Source organism: Hippocampus bargibanti, linkage group LG09 (genome assembly GCF_051943395.1).
Source record: "Hippocampus bargibanti isolate YZ-2025 linkage group LG09, ASM5194339v1, whole genome shotgun sequence".
NCBI classification, from domain to species: Eukaryota; Metazoa; Chordata; class Actinopteri; order Syngnathiformes; family Syngnathidae; genus Hippocampus; species Hippocampus bargibanti.
The window spans coordinates 17,327,187-17,345,597 of record NC_142742.1 but is presented as its reverse complement, the minus strand read 5'-3'; the positions used below and the strand labels follow the sequence as shown (position 1 = coordinate 17,345,597).

Below are 18,411 nucleotides of genomic sequence, written 5' to 3'. Positions count from 1 at the left end.
TATAAAAGCCACCCATTCTCGCTCGGTCCGCGCCGGTGTCTTCTCCGTAGATCACTGTCACCCAGCAGTATGCAGGTCTGTTACGCTGGTTGCCTGGTTTCTGTTTGATTTTCTGTTTGCTTTGTGTGTCTCAGTAAAAGCCCTTCTTGAATTTACCATCTCCACCGTGTATTTCGGATCCAACCCCTACTACTTTTCTTCGTCCCTCGAGTCCTGTCACCACTCCTCGAGCGGACGTGACACTTATTGTATCTCTCTGACACTGCAACACCTAGATTAGTTATCCCTACCATTTACAGGCAGCTCATTTAGGACACACTTTTCCATGGGCCGGACATCTAGGATAGGCAAAGACGTATGACAGAGTCAGTCAGCGATTCTGTTGGCCAGGGCTCTATAAAGATGTACAAAAATATTGCAGGCTATGTGGCACTTGTCAAATGGTTGCACCAGCAAAAAAATATCTGATAGGGGCCATTTACAGCCATTACCTATCATGAGTGTCCCATATGACAGGATAGCCATGGACATTATTGGTCCATTGCCAAAGAGTAGCTCAGGATGCAAGTATGCTCTTGTAATCTGTGATTATGCAACCAGGTACCTAGATGTTTACCCATTACGTTCTGTGCAGGTGAAACATGTAGTCCGATGTTTGGTTGAGTTATTCTCGAACAGGCATACATAAAGAGATATTAACAGACCACCTATATAGCCAGTCAGCTTGGAGTTAAAGGAATAAGAACCACTCCATACCATCCTGAAACCGATGGTCTTATTGAAAGATTTAATGGGACATTACAACAAATGCTGAGGAAGTTCATTCGTGAAACTGGTAAAGACTGGGACAAATGGCTGCCTTTTCTTATCGAAAAGTGCCCCAAGCGTCAACTGGTTTTTCTCCTTTTGAGTTGCTTTATGGTAGACAGGTCCGTGGACCCCTGGATATGCTGAAGGAGAACTGGGTGGCTGGAGAGGCGACGTCACGCAGTGTCATATCCTATATTCTTCAAATGAGGGACAAGCCGGAGAATTTCAGGGAGATGGCAAAGAAGCACCTGGAGGAGAGTCAATGAAACCAAAAGGTGTGGTATGATAAACACGCCAGAGAGAGAGATTTCCACCCTGGACAGAGGGTGTTCATATTGTTACCTACGGGACCAAGTAAGCTACTGGCAAAGTGGCAGGGCCCATACACTGTGACTAGGAGAATAGGACCTGTCACATATGAGATTCTCTGCCCTGACACACAAAAGAAAAAGCAGGTTCTCCATGTGAATCTCCTGAAGTTGTATGCAGAGTAACAATCGGAACCATTGAGCTCCCAGAGCCTATTCATCAGAGAAATCTCGGTTACTGAGAGGGAGGAGATGGATGACGCTGTGATGACACCCAAGAGGGAAGGGGGTACTTCTAAAGAGACGTTGTTGCACCTGAGCCCAAAGCAACACATTCAGTTGACAGAGGTAAGGGAATCATTTCCTTCCCTATTCAAAGATAAACCCGGACGAACTGATCTCATCACCCACAAGGTTGAGCCCAAAGAAGATAAACCTGTACGTTTGAGGCCATATCGGATTCCAGAGTGGCATGTTGAACCACTGAAGCAGGAGATACGAGCAATGCTTGATGTGGGGATCATCGAACCATCTAAAAGTGAGTGGTCTAACCCAATAGTGTTAGGACCTAAAAAGGACCCCACTCAGCTACGATTTTGCTCAGACATGAGAAAGCTCAATAGTGTCTCATGTTTTGACTCCTACCCTATGCCTCGGATTGATGAGCTGCTGGAAAGATTAGGGCGAGCAAAATGTATTATAATGCTTGATCTGTGTCAAGGATACTGGCAGGTCCCTCTCGACCCCACCTACAAAAAATACACAGCTTTTCAGATTCCGGGGTTAGGGCTCTTCCACTACACAGTTTTACCATTAGGTCTGCATGGAGCACCAGCGAACTTTCAAAGATTAATGGATATTATCCGTAAGGACTTTTCCAGTTTCTCAGCTGCCTATCTCTACAACGTATTGATCTACAGTGAAGGTCGGGAGGAACATCTGCACATGAAGACCGTCCTTGGGAAAATACAAGCGGCTGGACTCACTATTAATGAGAAAAATGCTCCTGGGCACAAGAATAGGTGAGTTACCTGGGACATTTGATTGGGAAAGGAAAGATTCAGCCCCAGGTGGAGAAATTGAAGTCAGTGGAGAACATACCAGCCCCCCAGACCAAGAAGCAATTGGGATCATTTCATGGGCTGATTGGTTGGTTTAGGAGGTTTATTCCACACTTTGCTACATTACCTGGTCCTTTAACTGACCTCACAAGGAAGAACATCAAATCTCCTCTACCATGGATGTTTTGCAAGGTGGTGATGGCGGGTGCGGATCCCAAAAAGCAGGCAGGAGGGAGCAGGAGGTTGTGTTTGACAAATTGTATTAAAATAAAGTCAGCAGGAACAAAATGTAAAACATCAAAAATCATCTGAACAGAAAAAATACACAGCATCAAAAGAAAACTAAGATTAAAAGTCCGCCAAGATGAAACAAACATGCACACATGCATATAACATGCATCAACATGCACAATGCATACAACAATGATCCGACACCGGATGGTCGTGCCGGGAGTCCTTTTAAGTGTCACTGATTGTAACAACCAGCATCTGCGAGGCAGCAGGGAGGCTGACAGCGCTACTCGGTGGTCGCCAATCCGAACATGGCAGTCCGCCAAGGCTCTGGACGACCAGCACCTGTGTGGGTACAGGCAGGGCCAATAGCGCCACCCGTTGGTCGCCAACCAGATCATGACAATACTCCCCCTTCAAGAGACTGCTTCCAGAAGTCCCAACAGTCTCCCAAAAGGTCCACTTGCCAGGGAACAATAGTGGAGACGGCAACCGCTGCCTCTCCAGCATACGATGGGCGGCGGACCGATGGGAACGGGACTCGACCTGACGTGGACGTGGGCGCGGCACGGATCGTCGTGGGTGTGAGTGCGATCCCTCTCGCACATTCATGTGACGATGCATGGCTCAAGGCGGACGTCGAACTGCCAGGCGCAGAGTGGCACCCCGGACTGCCGTATGGGACCAGGTCTCGGCCGGACGCCGACGTGGGCGTGAACTGCCCGGCACCAGGGAAACGAGACCAATCCTGAGCCGCTCCGGGATCCAGCGGTGAGTGGGGTCTCGGACTGACGTTGACGCAGACGTTGCACGGCTCGTCGTGGATGCGACTCAATTCCACATGCATGACGACAGCGTGGCTTGACGTGGGTGTGCACTGCCAGATACACAGTGTCACCCTGGACGGTCACCTGGAAGGAGGTCTCGGCCGGACGTTGACGTGGACGTTACGGCTCGTCGAGTGACGCAATTCAAACTCGATGAGGCGTGGGCTAACGTGGACGTTGCACTGCCAGGCACAGAGTGGAAATGAGACCGGTCTGTTGTACCTGCGGGATCCGATGGTGGGTCGAGTCATTCTGTCACATTTTGCAAGGTGGTGATGGCGGGTGCGGATCCCAAAATGCAGGCAGGAGGGAGCAGGAGGTTGTGTTTGACAAATTGTATTAAAATAAAGTCAGCAGGAACAAAATGTAAAACATCAAAATCATCTGAACAGAAACAATATAAAGTATCAAAAGAAAACCAAGGTTAAAAGTCCGCCAAGATGAAACTAACATGCACACATGCATATAACATGCATCAACATTCACAATGCATACAACAATGACCCGACACCGGATGGTCATGCCGGGAGTCCTTTTAAGTGTCACTGATTGTAACGACCAACACCTACAAGGCAGCAGGCAGGCTGACAGCGCTACCCGGTGGCCGCCAATCCGAATGTGGCAGTCCGCCAAGCCTCGGGATGACCAGCACCTGTGCAGGTGCAGGCGGTTCCAACAGCCCCACCCGTTGGTCGCCAACCAGATCATGGACAGCAGCGTGTGAACAAGCTTTTAGGGCCTTGAAGTTTTTCATCTGTCAAGCTCCTGTCCTGCAGAGTGTAGATTTTTCCAAGGAGTTTCTAGTCCATGTGGATGCTTCGGATGTTGGTCTTGGTGCAGTTCCGGTACAGGGCAGTGCTGGAGAAGAGAGACCCATCCTGTTCCTGAGTAGGAAACTCTTTGAGAGGGAGAAGAAACACTCCACAATTGAGAAGGAAGCCCTAGCCATCAAGTGGGCAATTGACTCACTCTGTTACTACCTCCTTGGTCGGGAATTCAGATTACAGACTGACCATCGAGCCCTGAAGTGGATGCACTCCATGCAACACCAGAATGCCAGAATATTGTGGTGGTGTCTTGCCCTTCAGCCATACCAGTTCACCATTGAGCATTGCCAGGGTAAGAAAAATATTATTGCTGATTATTTGTCAAGAATGTCTGAACTCTGAGGACAGGGTGTGAATCATGTCATGATGCCAAAAGAAATGTTAAATAATGTTGTGTTTTCTGGATTTTGGATGGGAGAAAGGTGCGCATTTCTCCCCATCCAAAACAGAAGAGTTGGGGGACCACTAATTGTCTCTCAGAAGGTGATTGTAACCACCTGGGAATGGCCAATTGCCTCTGGGACCTGATTGGCCAGAAGCTCAGTTTCTGAGTTGCTTCATATTTTTTTAAGGTTAGAAATAACATATTCTGGTGGTCCAGTGGTTAGCACGTCCACATCACAGTACCCCTGCATCCCAATGTAGAGTTTGCATGTTCTTCTTCCGCCTCCGTGAGTTTTCTCTGGATCATCCGTTTTCCTCCCACATTCCAAAAACATGCATGAACACTCTAAATGGTGTGAGTGTGGATGGTTGCTTGTTTCTGTGAGCCCTGTGATTGGCAGGCAACCGGTTCACGGTGTTCCCTGCCTACTGCCCGAAGACAGCTGGAATAGGTCACCCCCCACTCCAACCCTAGTGTGGATAGAACGGAAAATGAATTAATGTGATTTCAAAAATTGGCAGTCCTGCAAATAATAGCAGGACCCACCATATAAGTGTTTCCTTCAACTCCCATATGACTGTTATTTTGTGAGCTGTCCGATCCTTCATTTGCACATACAGCATTTGCCTCTTTTCACTTTGCTTTGATTCAGGTCATCATTGCCCTGTCAGAGAGGAATCGCTGCCATATTCCATACAGGAACTCGATGCTGACCTCTGTGCTAAGAGATAGCCTTGGAGGCAACTGCAAGACCACTATGATTGCTACCTTGGCAGTTGATAAGAGGAACCTAGATGTAAGACAGATATGTCTACTGCAAGTCATATCTTGGATATTTGTCCAGATTGTAGACAAAATACAGATTTTTTGTTAACCTTTCCAACTTTTGATTTTACAAAAAATATAGGAGTCCATCTCAACATGCCGCTTTGCCCAGCGTGTGGCTATTATCAAGAATGAGGCAATATTGAATGAAGAACTTGATCCCGCTTTGGTGAGACAGCCGCATACTCTTCAATAGCTCACTAGTCAGTCTTAAATACTAAACCTCAAACACAATTACACCACATCTGCAATTACAGCCGGGCCTTTCACATGGCTTCTAAGTTTTAATTTGATCAGCAAATTAGTTTTCACTTCAACTTCAAATGGAACAAAGTGTATACTCCCATGTGTTTGAAGTGTCCTCTTCAGCAAGCCAAAACCGCTTTTTCCAATTCAACATTTTTTTGGTCTTCAACACATTGTTGCCTGCCTTTTTTGGTTATATTTCAAAATTTCACAGATTGCATTTTTATTCTCTCCTTATCTTGTGTACATGGCTTCGAATTTGTTGTGATATTTTTTAGCTCAGTACCTAATATATTTACAAAGCATCCAACTGAACAGTATTGAATTTTTGGCTTTACATGCTAACAAGAAGTCCAAGTCCAGTTGTGGTAAATGCAGAGATACAGTGACATCAGCTTACCAGGTTTTAAAGACACCCCGCAAGTTAGTTCATGGACCAATACACATCGACCAATACACATCAAACAAGACCTACCCTTACTCCATTTATTCAGTAACATACATTACATAGTAATAGAACGGTGACGTGTGACTATTAGATCCATGAGCCCGCCACTGTATTCCCCTTCACATTTGTCTCCCAAATGTGGTGGTGGGGGGCGGGAAGGCCTGATTCGCACATCCATCTCACAGTTGAGATGAGAATGACAATCAAATTTATGTTTATATTCATCAAGATGACAGAGTACCTACCATCTTTGTAATGTAGTAAAAAAAGTGAAGGAAATGTGTGAAACAAAAATTAACAGCTCGAGCATTGTGTAAGAATAAAAACTTTATTCACTTGTTTAAAGTTTTCAAATGTCTCAACAAATCATTGCTTTTCAGGCTTGGTTGCATGGTTAAAATATACAGTAAAAAGTGTTCCAGACAAGTATGGTTTCCTCAAGAGCGTTAAGGGTTGTCCCAACCGTAAACTTAAAAACTTAAATTTTGTCTTGTTTCTTCTTAAAGCCATGACCTCACTGTTGAAATTATGGTCTTCAAAGCCATACTTATACTATATTGAGTTGACCTGTGTCATGATAAAATTGCTGAAATGGTCAAAATCATTCATTTTAAGATGCAACAATTTACCCTAACCTCCCTTTCTTAAATTTAAACACCATATCATCTACCCGGGAATGCAGCAATGATTACTACATACATATAAATGCTATACCGTGTTTGGGAGCAAGGTAACTCCATTGCTTCACTTTTTGTTTGTATTCTTACTGTTTTGTCATATTGTGGAAATGTGCCCCCACCCCCACCCTTCCCCACATTTGTCCAAAATGTACATATCCTACCATTTTGTTGAGGCCAAACAAAAGCCCTTTTAGCTATTGTGAGAAAACATGCCTCTGTTTCCCTCATCAAGTAGGGCCCCATAATTGCAGCATGTTTGTGTGTGGCAAACTATGCAACAGTTGTGAATTTAAAATGTAACCTGTACTTATACAGGAGTGCTTAAAGTTTACTGCCTGTGTGAGTGTGTGTGTGTGTGTGTGTGTGTGTGTGTGTGTGTGTGTGTGTGTGTGTGTGTTTGTGCCTGTGCAATCTCTGCGTGTTTGTGTGTGTGCGTGTGTGTGTGTGTGGGTGTGTGTGTGTGTGTGTGTCTGTGGCCACAAAATAGTTTTCAAAAACAATTTGTGTTTAAGTCATCACTACTTTGGTGTGTTGTAAGTTTATTGACATCCGTTTGTGACATATAATTTTCACATAATAAGAGCAAAATTAATTTGTCCGAACCATTTCCATGCAATAAAATCTGTATGTTGCCACATTGCACTAACTTGGACCACGAAATGCTATGCTGACATCATCAGTCACACTTTCGTAGTGCTTTTCCCGAGTACGGTGTTTGAAATTCCGCCATGGGGTTGTGGGACGCATGTGGGCTGCGCCCCCTGAAATAGACTACTGCTGATTGTGCTGTCCAACCACTGGTGGTCAGCTTTTGAGGATGCAGCTGGAAGTCTTACATCAGGCCACAGGTTCTAAAAAAAGGTACCTTCTGCAGCATGCGACCACAATGTCAACTGTGATATTTATGGTTCAAAAAATAAATTATAAAGTGGACTATAAATAAATATTGTTTCAGGCCTGCCCCAAAACACACCTCAGGTCGCTTCATTCTGGGTAATGGGCAATTTACACGGTTTGACATTAGGCGAGATTCCCACCTTGCACTTATCTAATGCGTTTGCTTGAATAGGAGACGTCTTATGATGAAGAAGGTAGTGTGTCGCTGACACCCAGTTGGTGTTTTTAGTCAGGAGAACGTTACAGACAATTATAACTCTCCATGCTGTTTTTTTATCAGGGAAACAGGATGCATGTCATAAAACTATTTTATAGGGCTTTTGAATTGGAAATTTAAGGTACCTGCCTGACTTGTTTTTTGAGGCATGGCGCTGACAGCCTCTTGTTTTTCTTTTGAAAGAGGAATGACTGGTGTTGCGTGCCTCGTGGTAGTGGACTGGGCGTACAAATCAGTCCGAATAAGGGATTGTGTTTGTGGATCCAAAGAATTGGAAATTTACAAATGTAAAATGTCACAAAGAAACTAGCTATAGTGAAAGGACTAGCAAAGAGACTAGCAACAATTGTTTTATTGTTCTGTGTATTGTTCTTTTAATTGTAAAGTGCCTTTGTGTGTTCAGAAAGGCGCTTGTAAATTAAATGTATTACTATTATTATAAAGAATAAGAACTTAATTGGATGAACGAACAAGGCTATTGTATCTACCCCGGTCAATGATGACGCCTCGTACTGATGTCCAAAACGTTTATTGTGGAACACTGTGAAAACTAAGACATTTAAAACAACAATCGACATTACAACAATATGTTCGACAAGACATACAACAAATAAGCAAATTGATAACGTAGTAGATAAACTTTAATGACATAGACTTTATCGTTCCCTTTCTCTGGCGATTTCTCTCGCAATTTGTCTCGTTCTGTCTCTCTCTCTAGCGTTTTCTCTGGTACATTGAAACACATGACACGGAATCGGAAGTGATCATGACATAATAATTCCATCTGTGCTGTATGTCATGCATATTAGCATATTTGACAATAAAGCTGACTTTGACTTTTGACTTTGACAAAATATAAATTAAGTATTAAAGATGATTTTAAGAAAAAAACATACATGTGAAGGTTCACATAGAAACGTTAAACACTTTTACAAAATAACACAACCAAATAAATTATATTTTTGTTTTCATGGCAACCAATGACAATATTGGCGCCAGTTACAGCGATAGTAATGTTCTTGCTTGTAACTTGGGACTGATAATGTAAATGGAACCTTTTTTTTCAACCATATTTAGAGGAACCAACACATACTCAGGCTGGTAAGTTCTGTAAATGTTGAACTTGCAGTTTGCCTGAGTGCGCCCGATTTCTCATCATATCCCAAATGCTTCATTTCTAAACCCTACCTAAAGTGATGCGCGATCATTTCAATCAACATTCGCTAGTACAGAGGCTTTTTTTTCCTAAAGTCATGTATGGAAAAACAATGTATGGAGTCAGATAACATCAGACAGACTTAATATGCAGCCACCAGAGACAGTTTGTTTGGCCCCCTTCGTTTTCTGGTTGCTGCATCCAACTGTCTGGAATCACTTAAATGTTCCTAAAAATGCATTAGCGTGATAGACCACAATATTATCTCATCACTTGGCAGCGGTGACATGACCTGGATTTGTGTGTAAATTGGAGGATGCTCCGAGTAATGTCAGATATCAAAATGCTCATTCACCTCTGTCATGTTTACATTCTGTGTACTTGCATGTTAACCCCTTGTTTTTGTGCAAATTACAGTTGATTGCGCGCCTAAAGCAGGAGGTGCAGTCTCTGAAGGAGGAGCTGACCCTGCTGACAGGAGAAGAGAGGGATGAGCAACTAACGATCAAGGAGATTAAGAAGTATGTGTTGTTTGTAAATTGTAAATCCAGGACTTTGGTCTGCTGCCCTCTAATTCTGCTATGCCTAAATACAAAATAACGAGTCAGAGCGGTTTAGTTTTTAGAGTTTGCAATGCACATTTCAGTTTTCCTGCCACATGATCTCCAGTCCTCTCTAATCTGTTTGTTACCCCACAGTTTTCATCACATATCGCTTCTCACTTATAAGCAGAGAAACCCCATTTGTTAGTAGTATAAGGCAGTGGCGGTCCGTGCATTTCACACCTAGGCCTTCAGTGAAGTCCTACTTAGTCCGACTTGAACAAATATCCCTCGTAATACCATAATTTATGGCACAACGGCTGGAGATATCATTTACAAAAGCACACGCACGCAGTACTGGGCGTGGCATCACCTTAATCGTCTACAACACAGGCTATTTTCCGGAGCAAATACACATCAATAAATCTGCATCAGCAATTAGAACTTCTCACTATACATGATACTGCAAACACTTAAAAATAAAAGGAAATTTAAAATCATTTGTCCACAAAGTTTTATGAAGTCCACCAAGAATATGCAATCTTTAACAAGATTTTACGCTAAATTACAAAACGTCAGTTTAATATAAGAAAAACAACAAGACGTTCACAAAACAAACTATTTGTTGAAAATAAAAGTAAACCAATCTTTTTCATTTGTTCTTGAGAATAGGCCTACCTACATGCGACAGTGAGTTGTCCTCTCCTTCAGCCATTGTGCGTTAAAAAAGCGAGTAGATATACTTGGTTTTTCTGCTAAAGTTTCCGGGTCTGATCTGTTGTAGCTTGGTTGATTTGCATAGCGCTGCCTCCGCTGAGGGATGAGGTAAAGTGAGTATCCAATCACAGGACGCGTACATGTCATGTTCAACGCGAGGCCCTCTCGCTGGCCTTACTGTGCCAACTCGTGATCTGATTGGCTATCGCAACTATATATCAACTACATGTGCCCGTTCATGTACAGCGCACAGATGCCCTCACTGTTGATTCTGAAGGCGTCGGTCAGATTTCATACAGCCTGGCGACACAAGCTAGCTGAATTCTGATTGGATTAAAAACTCTGACCTACTACAACACTGAAAGGAGCATAACCAAATGGATATAACATCAAGAAGACAGTATGTAGAATAATTATATATATATATATACAGTAAAGTCTCGTTATATCGATATTCAAGGGAGTCCGAAAAAATATCGATATAACCGGGACTATCGATATATCCGACCCTGTTTGCATGTAATTTTCTCAGTGCGTGCATAGAAATAGTATCGATATAACCGGGACTATCGATATATCCGATATCGATAGAACGAGACTTTACTGTATATATATATATATATATATATATATATATATAGAAAAAATACTTTTTTTAATGAAATTGACTTTTATTATAATTATGATAATGATGTCTGATTATGTTAGGCCAGCAGAGAAGGCCTTGCTTGCTCTGACGGCCCACCACTGGTGTAAGGATATTTTCCCCTCCTCAGATGATGAGGCACAGCCTGACAGAGCTAAACTTTGCTCTAAAAACCTCTCATTTTGCAGAAGATCAAACTGAGACTGCAATGTTCGCTTCGGTGCTTTGTCATTATGTTTGGATGAATAATAAAGACGTCACATTTTTGCTTTGCTATGATCTGCTTGGAGAGTTGCCTCCTAGACGTTTCAGGGTTTGCTTCCAAAACTTGGGGAACCAATGTTTGGACTACCATCCAGTGATAGTTTATCAACTGACTGCCCCGCTGGAAAACAATTTCAAGTAATTTGTTGTCATTGAACCAACCCAAATTAAATACTTAAATATAGATTATTTTTGTTGAGCTGGTGTTGAGTGAGACTGATTATAACTTGTGAGTGTGGTGTTTTAAACTGTTTGTCTGTGTGATTAGGTTGGAAGAGTCAGTCGAAGCCTTTCTCGATGATCCTGGACCAGACATGACACTGACTTTGGGACCAGACATGAGAAAAATTCGGTACTGTTTTTATCTGCTCAAGGTAATAGATTGACAATTTCTCCATCTTTGTCTCATATCTGTTTCTTCTCTCGATTGCTCTGATGGACGAATAATCGTCGTTTTCCATCAGGTTGTGTAATACAGGACTGTAAGAAATTCTTCATACAGTCCATTTGCGCTTTGTGATCTTAAAAAAAGGAGGGTACAGTCCTTTCTGTGTCTTATCAGGGTTAATGTACTGCATAGCGTACCACCCAGATATACCACCAACATGTTTGTGATGATTTATGATAGTTGTTGTAAACTAACATTTTTTTTTCCTTTATGAGCACATATTAAGACGTTCGTAAAGTCCAGAATAATGAGGTGCCCATTGTATTATTTCTATTATTTTCAGAAACTTAAGAGGATAAAAGTAGAGATGTCTTGATGAATTTTGGGGACAATCAATTACAGTTTTCAAAAATGAAGCGTGTTTGACTGTTAAGCCATACATGTTAAGTTTCAGAAATCATAAATAGGGAGATTTTCGTACTTGCGACTCTGTAGTGTGTGTTAAAATAATGTGAGTGTTACAAAAGTGGAAATTAGAAATAAATAAAACAAAAATGTTTCATTGTTTATACATTCAATTACTATACAAATGTATTTCGTTTTTTACATTGTTTCACCTTAGAAATGAACTGTGTGTATTGTGTCAAAAGTTGCTTTATAAAGTGAGTATTGTGGTCAAAATCGGGAGTCTCCCTACCAAATTGTGAGACTTAACTTGTATGTTAAGCCTGTTTATATTGTCTTCCGCTGCCTTGGGCTGGCTGCATTGGCTAGCCATTTATGCAGTAATGTAAATGTAAATGTAATGTAAAGTCACGTAATGGTAATGTACAGTTCGATAAAAATAAACATGTAAAATGAAAAATACTCCTGATTGTTAGATCTTCCTGATGAGTTGAACGTTTTAAGCAAGTCAAACTGACTGGTCATTGCTCATCTGGGCTTCTACCGATCTGTTACGGAACTGTTCGAATGAACAATTCTTTTAAGATGGATGCCCTTCATGGCGCTCTTCTCTCCATTTGCACTGAGCTTGAGACTGGCCTTCAGTTTGTCATGCTATGTTGACCCGTACCCATTTTTCTAATGTCCCTTTACGTGTCTTTTTAACTGTTGAGAGGGAGTGAGCGAGCAAAGAACTCACTGTATGTACCAGATGACCATTTCAATGAAACAGAAAACCAAAATGATATCTTAGCGTATTGTGTCTTTGTTAAGACAATGAATCAAAGGTGTTCCGATTTGACTTAATGTTCCATTAGAGTTTAGTACTTTTGTGGTATGTCCCATTTGAATTCATGCCAAAGGTAAAGTTTTTCCACTTCACACTTCATCATATTGTATCGTTATGCACTGTGCTTTGCAAACTATTATTATATTTCTAGTGGCTTCATCAGGTACCACTAGATTAGAATATTTGCTTCCGCCTTACCTATATACTGTATTATGTGCCGCGTGCTGTCAAATGCTGCAAAAACCCTTGAATGTGCTTGCTTATCAGTGTTTGTGAGCCTGAAACTTTTTTGAGCGTTGTTGACCAGTCTATGTTAAATTTCTCCTTGTTTGCATGTCAGGCAATCAACATGTTTCAGAAATGTGTCTTGTTTGTTTGTTTGTTTTTTTTTTGTTTGGGGGGTGAGCAGACAATGATCCTTGGCAACAGAAGTGGAAATTGCAGTAACCATGATATACAGCAGTCACCAGAAGCCATAACAGGGGGAAAAGATCCTGGGCACCACTGTACAGAGGAAGTTAACAAACTCAAGGAATTGTTGGAGCAGCGTGATAATGAAATTAGTATCCTTTGACATGTTAGAAACAAAAAAAATACTTGGTTTATTTTTCATGAAAGTGGAATATTGCTGCATCCCGAAAGACTTTTGTTTCATGTTTATTGTCCTGTGATCATCTACATTGTTGCCATATTCTGATGACAGTGGTCATGATTGAATCTTCTTTATTTAAAAAAAATCACTCTCAAACAGTTTTGTTTCTCACCGCAAGTGCCTACCAATGACAAGGACAGCTTTGCTTTCTTCGGAGGTCACAGTGCGGTCCATTAAAATTGGAGCAACATGTGGACCTTAATTTCAGTCTTGTGTCTCACCGCACTGGTTTAATGGTATGCTCTATATTTCCCATGATGTCTGCTTTATTGGACAACTTAATGAAAAATGACAAAAAAAGATGGAGCAGAAAGATTGAATGAACAGCATAAGATATGCGTGACCACAATATTTGTACTCAATGGCTTTTGAGGGAGTCCGTTGATCCAATGTGGAGCCCCACCAAGACATATTTTCACCCTATACTTCACGCTTATGGCGTGCTTAGCATAAATGAAGATATCAGATGCCAGACATCTCCATGATGGAAAAACCTGGAATTTGAATCAGAACTTGTATGAAACAATGACGTGAAACCCAGGCATAGTGAGTTGCTGGTGGGTTTAAAACTTGGCAGTTTCAAAAATTAGTGCAAAGTACTGTAATTGATGGATGATCATACCGTTGTTTCCACTAACTTCACCCTTTTTGTTGGCTGACATCATTATAAAAGTTCTCCTCATACTTTATTTATCACATGAAATAATGGACTGTTATTTTCTACAAAAAAACTAAATGCACTGCTGACCACCACAGTTTTTGTGATGTTGTCTCTCCGCAGCTAGACATCTGCTAATGTCATGAGTGACCACGCAAGAGGGATATACAAATTTATTATAATGGAATGTGCTTCACTCACCAAATGTACACGAGGCTGTATTCAGTGTAGTCAAGAATCATTGTTTTATTCATATAATTCCGTACATAGTATGAAAATCACTCAATAAATAAGGTGATGATGTTTTTTACAGTATGATGACTTCTAATATTCCCCATGGTCGAGTGGTTAGCGCGCCGACTTCACAGTGCAAAAGCTCTTGGGTTTGATTCCATCTTCGGCCCTTGGGGAATTTGCATATTCTACGACGTGCCTCTGTGGGTTTTCTCTGGGTACTCCAGTTTCTTCCCACATTCCAAAACATGCATGGAAGGCTGATTGAAAACTCCAAATTGTTCCTTGGTGTGAGTGTAAGCGCAGCTGGTTGTTCATCTGTGTGCCCTGCGATTGGTTGGCAATCGGTTCAGCGTCTGCCACATGCACCCGAAGACAGCTCCAGCATGCCCCACCACCCCTGTAAGGATAATGAATGGATGGATGGACTTCAAAGACACATATGAGTTTACGTTATCTTTTTTTTTCTTTCAACGTTGTCTCCCATATCTGTGATACAATTTTCCCATCTGCGCACAAGTAAGTCTGTGTAAAAGTATTTTAACTGATGTATTAGCCAGTCGCTCACAACACATTTGACTGAATTGTCACTTTGAAACTTTATGCCTCTCTTAAATGCTTCAAAAGGACCAAACTGGTAAAAGTCTGAGGCTATACGGGTGATGGCGAAGCAGTTCCTGGTCCAGCTCATTGATGGTCTGCAGTCTCTGGGTTGCTGTATGAGGGCTTGGGTTGTCATAATGCAAGATGGCTCCTTGTGGTTGATCACTTCTCCATTTGTTCTTTGTGTCTCTTGACCTGCTTCAGCAGTTCACAGTAGTTGGCACCAAGTTTGGAAGTGACGATAGTTAAAAGTGATGTGAACGATGGCCTGTGCACAGAAAAGTGTGGTATAGTGCTGGGAGACTACATAAAAAAGTAAACTTTTATCTGTATTAGAAGTCGCTATACCAAAAAAATTGCCTAATTTATTGAATGCCCCACATAAGAATCGCTGGCTTTGTTTGGTAAATTCCACATTTTTCCACAAATCCATAATTGTTACTTTGTCCATATGTGTCTGCGTTTCTTTGATGATGCATTGTTAATGTTTTAGGGTCTTCTAAAAAGTGCTGAGTATGAAGAATTCTGCCCAACGGCAATGATGTATGGTATATTCACTTGTAAACAAGGGGATGTTTTCACTCATAAGCCTCTACATTTGCCAACTTTGTGTTTTACAGTCTATTTTGAGCCAAGGCACATATTCCCCCCCTCCCACCCCCAAAATCCCTAGGCACACCACCAAACAAAAATATCACAAAAAGTTTAGATACAGGACAAATAAAGACTTTCTTATCTTATCAACTTAATGAAGTATTGATGAGTTCTTTTGAATTCACCCACTTATGGTATTATTTTGGAAAATGGCAAAAAATGAATGAAGAAGTTATTTGTACCCTCTGCAAGTGCATCTTGTGGAGGAGATTTTCATTGTTCTGCTCATGACTACAGCGTATGTGGGGTCTATTGTCATAGCCAATGCCACTTCTGTGTGAAGTGCAGTCTAAATCAGTGCAGAGGCAGCCAAGACTGGGTCTTGGTATTTTCATGGTCGCACGCAACTGGCAATAATTGTACACTGTTGTGTAAAACTCCAAGACAATGACGTCTCTCATCAATTACTTGAAAAAAAAACACTTGTGGTAGAGGCAGCAACATTTTTGTCATATGTACCAAAAAGCAGGATGCAGTAGGCAATCAAATGAGGAGTCAATATATGGCATCCCCAAAAAGGGTTTGAAGTATAATAAGAGCAGGGAGGTCTTGGACATGAGCTGTAAACCATGGCAGATAAACCGCAAGCCGCATCACAGTGGCAGTTCTCCCGTTTTAGATTTCTTGCCAATGTCTATGTCATACTCACCCAAGTGCACCCGACCTTACGAGCATTTTGACACTTGGATTTCAGTAGACAAACACATACAATCTCATCAGTGGAGAAGATTTTGTGGAATCTTGGCAAAGTCCCTGCAGCCTCTCTGGCTCCCCTTCTCTCCACTGATTCTTCCCAGACCATGACATCTTCCTGCGTCTGTAATGTCTGACAGAGAGCACATGTCAGCAATCTGCCATTATTAAATGCCTACTATTGTGCATGTCGTGAGGAAACTAATATGCTGCTGCCCTTTATTTTTTTGTCATTTTTGGCTCACCGTATGGAAATTCTGTCTACAAGTAACACACATTCATCAGTCTAGCTTCTAACCCTATCTACGGACCTTCAGATACAACATGTTTTGTCATCTAAAGCACAGGTCACCAACCCCCGGGCCGCGGACCGGTACCGGTCCGTGGGTCATTTGGTACCGGGCCGCGGAGAAAGAATGAATAATTTACATAATTTCCATTTTATTTATTATCTGAGTCCGAACAAAGTTTTAATTTGAAAAATGAAAAATTACCAGATTACATCCGTCTATGACTTACACTTGACGCATGTCAAAACGCTTGTCTAGGTCACATGATACATACCGCTAAAATTAGCCCACCGTAAGCTAGCAAAATGTTACATATGTTGTAGTTGGCGAGATGTTAACAGGACTCTGCGAATAAAGTTGTATAAAAATACACAATGGATTCACATTTATTATTATACTATTTAAAAGAAAGAAAAAAAAACAGTTTCCATGCCTGTCGTATCATTTCATTTTATTGTATTTATCCGCCGGTCCGTGAAAATATTGTCTGACATTAACCCGGTCAGTGGCGCAAAAAAGGTTGGGGACCACTGATCTAAACATTCATGTCCTTTAGATTCTAAAGGACATGAATGACTTCCCACTAACTACACATATTTCATGTTAGTACTCACAAACAAAATACACATTTGCTCTTTAACACAGTTCCTGCAGGTGTCCTTGTTAAGATTTTGAAGAAGGAGAAAAAAAGGGCCAACGATGCAACAGCGCAGCTTGCAAGGATTTCCAATGTGCAGAAGAATGCGACTAAGAATGATGCTGGTTTGTCTGCATTGCAACTGCCACAGATTGAAAACAACAACCCCTCGTCACCAGATACTGAGGGACGAGCTGTGCAGTACATGAGAAGAGGTACTTAAAGTTACTTTCCTTTTCTAATTGTCTGTATTGCACATCTTTCAGGATAGCCTTTACCTGTAGCACAGGCTCAAAGTCAAGGCCCAGGGGCCAGATTTGGACCAGCACATCATTTGATGTGGCCTGCGCAAGCAAATCAACCATATCAACTTCCATGATCCTTGCTGAAGTGCCTGTAGAAGCTGCAATACGCTCTAGCACACCCCACGACGCTTGTGAAGATAAAACCGTTGAAAATGTATGGATGAAAATGAAAGGGTGAAAGGTTTCACAAAATTCAATGTCATAATGGGTCACCACAGTGAACCGTAACTACAAGGTGCCCTGCGACAAAAATTAGTTTGACATATAAGACATATAAGATTGACTCAATATCAGTTTTCACAGCTGATAGTGTGTGTTTGCAATATTTATACCTTTTACGTTTTTTACACAGATTTTTATTGTCTAAGAATCCATTTGAATTCCATTCATCTTTTTATACTGCAAAGATCTAGTGAACATTTGTTAAATTCCGATGCCGATCTAGGATTTTCCCCAGTCAAAGGACACTCGGGAAGGTGAACATTCCTTGGAGTTTTCTCATTTTTGCCATCTCCCTCATTATTAATTTAGAGGATTGCTCAAAAACTGAAGAGTAGTTCAATGCCACGATAACAGTCAAAAATAGTTCTGGGTTTGAACACGGTCAGTGCCAGGTGGGAAGTTTTAACGTGGAGAAAATATACAGAAAGGGTTTTCCTAATTCTTATAAAATCAAACATCATCAGGTCAGGTTTTCAGCACTTCATCTTGCTGCCGTGAAATAGTAAGTTAGTAAGTTTGTGAACTGAGTAGATGGTTAGCAGATGTTGTCTCATGTGGAACTAAGTTTTTCTTGCTGGAGGAGAATTTGTGGTGGATTAGATGCAGTGGCAGCAGTCCAGTTAATTGTCCTCCTATAGAATGTGAGCCCAAGTATTTGCTGTGGCGACCCCTGAAGGGAAAAGCCGAAAGGAAAAGAAGGAGAATGTGAGCCCAAGTTGATTTTTCGTGTGCAGGTTGAGCACGAAAAATCCCT

The 18,411-nt window shown here is 41.6% G+C and overlaps 1 protein-coding gene across 1 annotated transcript in view; it reads left to right on the top strand.

Moving 5' to 3' along the window:
• Positions 1 to 18,411, top strand: part of kif6 (kinesin family member 6) — a 65,327-nt gene that overhangs the window by 24,095 nt on the left and 22,821 nt on the right. Inside the window, exons 8-13 of the mRNA XM_089004396.1 lie at positions 5,102 to 5,245; positions 5,357 to 5,443; positions 9,336 to 9,439; positions 11,356 to 11,461; positions 13,119 to 13,272; positions 17,148 to 17,345. Coding sequence (XP_088860522.1) covers positions 5,102 to 5,245; positions 5,357 to 5,443; positions 9,336 to 9,439; positions 11,356 to 11,461; positions 13,119 to 13,272; positions 17,148 to 17,345 — 793 coding nt within the window. The remainder of the gene's footprint in view (positions 1 to 5,101; positions 5,246 to 5,356; positions 5,444 to 9,335; positions 9,440 to 11,355; positions 11,462 to 13,118; positions 13,273 to 17,147; positions 17,346 to 18,411) is intronic.